The 5682-nt window shown below is 37.2% G+C and overlaps 1 protein-coding gene across 1 annotated transcript in view; it reads left to right on the forward strand.

Moving 5' to 3' along the window:
- The window catches only part of LOC107688581 (mitogen-activated protein kinase kinase kinase kinase 4-like), a 55290-nt gene that overhangs the window by 32283 nt on the left and 17325 nt on the right, over window positions 1-5682 (forward strand). The window contains exons 26-29 of the mRNA XM_016486287.1: window positions 422-583; window positions 1617-1626; window positions 2510-2616; window positions 3050-3150. Of these exons, the coding sequence (XP_016341773.1) occupies window positions 422-583; window positions 1617-1626; window positions 2510-2616; window positions 3050-3150 (380 nt within the window). The remainder of the gene's footprint in view (window positions 1-421; window positions 584-1616; window positions 1627-2509; window positions 2617-3049; window positions 3151-5682) is intronic.

Raw genomic sequence — 5682 nt, forward strand, 5'->3', positions numbered from 1 at the left:
TAGAACGAGCCGTTTTAGGTAGGTGTGGCTGACTCTTAACTTTTATAAAGAATATCTCTTTGAATTTGAGACTTCAGTTTTTGCAACTTTACAGATCTTCTTTATGCACCAAGAGCTTGTAACACTCCAAAGAGAAAGGAACAATTGAAATCGGATCATATGACCCCTTTAAACAAAGCATTAACACATGTTAGACTAGCCTAAAAAAGCCTAGAAAAAAAAGTCAACCACCCCTTTAAACAGGTTATGAATTTGAATTGGTGCAGATCATTGTCTTTGCTCACTGTGACTGTGCTCTGTGTGTGTGTGTGTGTGTGTGTGTGTGTGTGTGTGTGTGTGTGTGTGTGTGTGTGTGTGCGTGTGTGTACGTGTGTGTGTGTGTGTGCGTGTGTACGTGTGTGAGTGTGCTGTGTGTGTGTAGGAGTGAATCTGCTGGTGGGCACCGAGAGCGGCCTGTGGCTGCTGGATCGCAGTGGTCAGGGTAAAGTTTACTCTCTCATCAGCCGCAGACGCTTCCAGCAGATGGACGTGCTGGAGGGGCTCAACATGCTCATCACTATATCAGGTACACACTCTACATACTGCACTTCAGCACGACTCAGAGTAGTCTTCATGATAGCACATGATAGTGGAAGAACTGACCACTAGATTAACTGAGAAAGCTGGATGAGCCATGTTGGATCAGTTATCACAATAATCTTGTGTTAAGAAAACGACTGATTGCGTGAAAGTACTCTAAAGAAAGCACAATTGCAGGCTTTAAATGAATGACTTCTGAAAAAATGTTTTGTATAACTTGTAACAACAGTAACAAAGCCAATAAAGTAATAATAAAACAAAACTCACAATATTACTCAGCCAGCTAACCACACACACATTACAACATTACATTACATGATATTGTTTCCTATCCCTTAAAGCATAACTCATATCATCACTCATTACTTGTTCTCAAACATGATACTGCTTAGTAATCTTGCACAAGCAACAATATTGTGCACTTCTTAGTGTTAATGAAGAGATAATCTGTCATGAAAGCACACTCACACTCAGAATGGCTTATACCCAGCTGAACATGTAAATCATACTTATTATAATTGCATGAACGATATCATTGTCATCTCTTAACAAGTTCATGGAAACATAGTATTCTCATTTGTAGCATTCAGTTAATCCATCTTTACAAGAAACAGTGTTGTTCTTCCATTTGTAAATCTTAATAATTCCAGTTAGTGTATATATATATATATACAGTCTGTGTGTGTGTGCGTGTGTGTGCGTGTGTGTGCGTGCGCGTGTGTGAGTGAGTGAGTGTCTGTCTGTCTGACTGTCTGTCTGTCTGTCTGTCTGTCTGTCTGTCTGTGTGCGTGCGTGCGTGCGTGCGTGCGTGCGTGCGTGCGTGTGTGTGTGCAGCCCGACCAAGGTGACGCTGCTGGGATCCGTTGTGTTCTCTCTCCATCAGTGCCGCTTTCTCCCGATTCAGACGCATCAGCTGATCTTCATCTACACGCTCTTCATCGTCACCAACAAGGTCTGTGTGTTTGTCTTTCTGCAGCATTCAGACTGAAACCAAACACTCCTTATCTGGGTTTATATGGAGATACATGAATATCTAGATCTATATTTGTCAAAATAGTACAAATAATAATGCATTTATTTATTTAGCATTTTAATTAATTTTTATAGTTGTTTTGCTTTAATCCTTAAAAAAAGTAAAAACAAAATACATTTAAACAGACATAAAGAGCAGTAATAAAATACAAAATAAAACATGCAAAATAGTCCATAAAACCTAAAATATAAATAAAATGGATTAATATTATATTAATAAATATTAGAAAATGATATCATATATTTTTATTGTATGTTGTATTTATACACACACACTGTAATATATCTACCGTATATATGCACTACCGTTCAAAAGTTTGGGATCAGTAAGACTTCAGTAAGAAGTCTCTTTAAAGAGCCTCTGCTCATCAAGGCTGCATTTATTTGATCAAAAATACAGAAAAAAACAGTAATTTTGCAAAATGTTATTACAATATAAAATAATGGTTTCTATTTTAATATCCTTTAAAATATAATTTATTTCTGTGATGCAAAGCTGAATTTCCATCATCATTACTCCAGTCTTCAGTGTCACATGATCTTCAGAAATCATTCTAATATGCTGATTTATTATTATTATTATCAATGTTGTGCTGACAAATATTATTTTTGGAAACTGTGATACTTTTTCAGGATTCTTTGATGAATAAAAAGTTAAAAAGAACAGCATTTATTCAAAATATAAATCTTTTCTAACAATATAAATCTTTGCTATCACTTCTTATCAATTTAACACGTCCTTGCTGAATAAAAGTTTTAATTTCTTTCAAAAAAGAAAGAATAAAAATGTACTGACCCCAAACTTTTGAACTGTAGTGTATATTGTTAGAAAAGATTTCTATTTTAAATAAATGCTCTTCTTTTTAACTTTTTATTCGTCAAAGAATCCTGAAAAAAGTATCACAGGTTCCAAAAATAAGGTCTTGCGTAATGATCCGGAGGTGGAGAAGAAACAGGGCTGGACCTCAGTGGGGGAACTGGAGGGATGTGTGAGCTACAAAGTAGGTGAGTCCAGAACAAGACAACATTCACATATGTGTTTAATAGAGTTTGCCAACAAACATCTCAAGCAGCTTTACTGTGAACTCAGAGAGACATGCAAGGTAGGCCTACTATTAAAAACCTACGAAACATTTTAATTATAAAGCGTGACATTTATTATAATACACTGCATGGAAACACCTGGTGAGCTCAGTCCAGCACACTAGAGGAGAAAGCATCATCCAGTGCTGGCTGCCTGACCAACAGAAACTCTGGATCAAGCGTGGTGATTGACACACGATAAGAGCGCAGATTCAGATTTCAGTCTCATAACTGGTCACTCTTGCTCTAGTGAAAATCATGTAGGATGGAAAGGTTTGAGAAATGTCTTCCTTCTGTGTCATCACCATAAGTCATGATCTTTTACTCCACACTAACATCATGCTGATGATTTCAGTTCGCTATGAGAAAATCAAGTTCCTGGTCATCGCTCTGAGGAACGCAGTGGAGGTTTACGCCTGGGCTCCCAAACCGTATCACAAGTTCATGGCTTTTAAAGTAAGTATTTTATATTAGTAGAGATTTTATTTCATTTTTAGGCATATTGATTAACTGAGGAAATCTCTCAAAAGCTACCAAGAACATTTCTGGGTCATAATTTCAAAAAGAAAGTATGAGAAGAGAAAGAGAATGATATTTAATAATTAAGCAAATTAAAGGATTTCTATTTTTAGTGTTCAAGTGTTTAAACTGCTTTTATTTTACATTTTTTTGATTGAATGAATTATTAGGTTTTTATCAACTCACTATACACTATTCACGCTCTGTCAACTCACTAATGTAATGTTTAATGCATTTTATGATATTGATATCAAAAAGTGGAATATATTTTCTTTCTCTTTGCTTTTTTTAATATCAATATGGTACATTTAATGGTAAGCTTAAAACATGTTTAATAAACAAGTAATCTAAAAGTACTCCGAATACATTACCTAAAATGAGTAACTTAGATTACATTACTAACTACAGTTTTCATCATGTAATCTGTAATCAGTAACAGACTACAATTTGTAAGTCATCTACTCATTTTTTTTACTACGCCAGAAAAGCCAGACGTATAAAGCTGGTTATGTGATGCAAACATCAAACTGTTAGTTTACAAATCATGCACTATAGTAAAAGTGTTTTCAGCTCATTACATAGTATTGTGCAGAAAACTTGAACAAAAATAAGTCTTCATTAATCAATAATCTGCCCCGTGATCATAATTTGTGTAAAAAGTTGTTGGTGTTTTACTGACACTGGTGTTTATTTCAGCAGGACTGAAGTGAAATGCATGTATGTGTGTTTTTGCAGTTTTGCAGAGTCACATACTGTATTTCCATTGAGTCTGAGTTGAAATATAACTCTGTTAACTGGTTTCTGAGATTCACTGTACAGTATGAAAACAGTTGCTTTGGACCATGGCTAAGGAGGCAGTTACAGTCATAACTACCATACTTTCTAATGTCATATTTCTAATTACCTGCTGTTTATAGGCTATTTCTAAATTCTTCCATTACAAAAAAATAGGATGGATTAATGATAGGTAATAACTGGGGTGTTTTTAGAAATGGGTCATTTTTGAGTGCGTGTCCTACTTCACTGCGGTCCTGAGAGACTTACTCTACTTCTCACATGAACTTCTACCGTATAGACTTTGAGAATTTACTCAGATTGTTGTCCTGCCCATTCTCTCGGAAATGCAAACATTGTGTGTTAGGGCTAGTGTTGAATGACCCAATCTCGTTCAAATTTGGTGCTGTTTCTTCAGAAATGTCTTCAGAAACTGGCTTCTTCAGTTCGCTGTGGCAGTGGGTATCATATTTTGTCAATTGAAGTACTCGACAGATAAATGAAACGTGCACCTGAACAGGAGTAATAGTACAGATAATTAAAAAATCAATATCTGTGTTATTGCACATATGGGTCAGATGGGCGTCTTGCATCAGCACTGTTATGAAATAGTAAAACTACAAACTCAAAACATCAGAGCTCTCAAAGTCATTGTGTTTGATCATGATGTGAAGACTACGCAGTTCTTCTGATGTTTTAGTTTGTTTGTTCTGTGTTTTGTCGTTCTTCTATAAGTTTTACCAGAGATGAACTCCTTAACATTAAGCAACGCATCCCAGACAATATTTTTCCGGTTTTTGATTATTCAGATGTTTTGTTGGACATTCTAATCAGTGGTACAGTGGTGTTGTTCAAACGCACGCTCAGACGTAGAAGAGGGAAGCATGCCGGTTAAGCTCCACGAGCGTGGCTTTCCAACTGCGCTTCCAAGCATTCATCTTGCGAATGTCCGTTCCCTTCGTAGCAAAACGGATGAACTAGTTCTTCTCCTCACCCGCATCAACAAGGACTTTTCAAACTCTGCTGCACTGTGCTTCACTGAAACCTGGCTGAGTGAAGCCATTCCGGATAACGCACTTCATCTGCCGGGCTTCCAGCTGTTCAGAGCGGATCGCATCGCAGAGTTAACAGGGAAAACAAGAGGTGGTGGATCGTGTTTCTATATCAACGAAAGATGGTGTTCAGATGTAACAACGCTGAAAAAAAATGCTCTCCTAACTTAGAGGCGCTCTTCATAAACTGTAAATCTTTCTACTCGCCGCGGGAGTTTTCATCGTTCATTCTTGTGAATGTGTACATTCCTCCGGACACGTGTGTGAGCGCAGCGGTGCAACAGCTGGCTGAACTAATAACTGAAACAGAGCAACAGTACTCGGACTCTCTTTTAATCATTCTTGGAGATTTTAATAAAGCAAATATCTCCCGTGAACTGCCAAAATACAGACAGCACGTTACATGTCCCACCAGAGACCGTAATATGTTGGATCACTGTTACACAGCAATAAAGGATGCTTATCGCTCTGTCCCATGGACAGCTTTGGGGCTCTCTGATCACTGCCTGGTTCATCTGTCCTACAGGCAGAAACTGAAATCAGCTAAACCTGTATTAAGGACTGTTATAATATGGACTAATGAAGCAGAGCGGGATTTACAAGCCTGCTTCGACCTCACTGATTGGAGTGTTTTTGAAGCTGC

The sequence above is a fragment of the Sinocyclocheilus anshuiensis genome, unplaced genomic scaffold (assembly GCF_001515605.1).
Source record: "Sinocyclocheilus anshuiensis isolate Anshui unplaced genomic scaffold, SAMN03320099.WGS_v1.1 scaffold557, whole genome shotgun sequence".
Classification (NCBI taxonomy): domain Eukaryota; kingdom Metazoa; phylum Chordata; class Actinopteri; order Cypriniformes; family Cyprinidae; genus Sinocyclocheilus; species Sinocyclocheilus anshuiensis.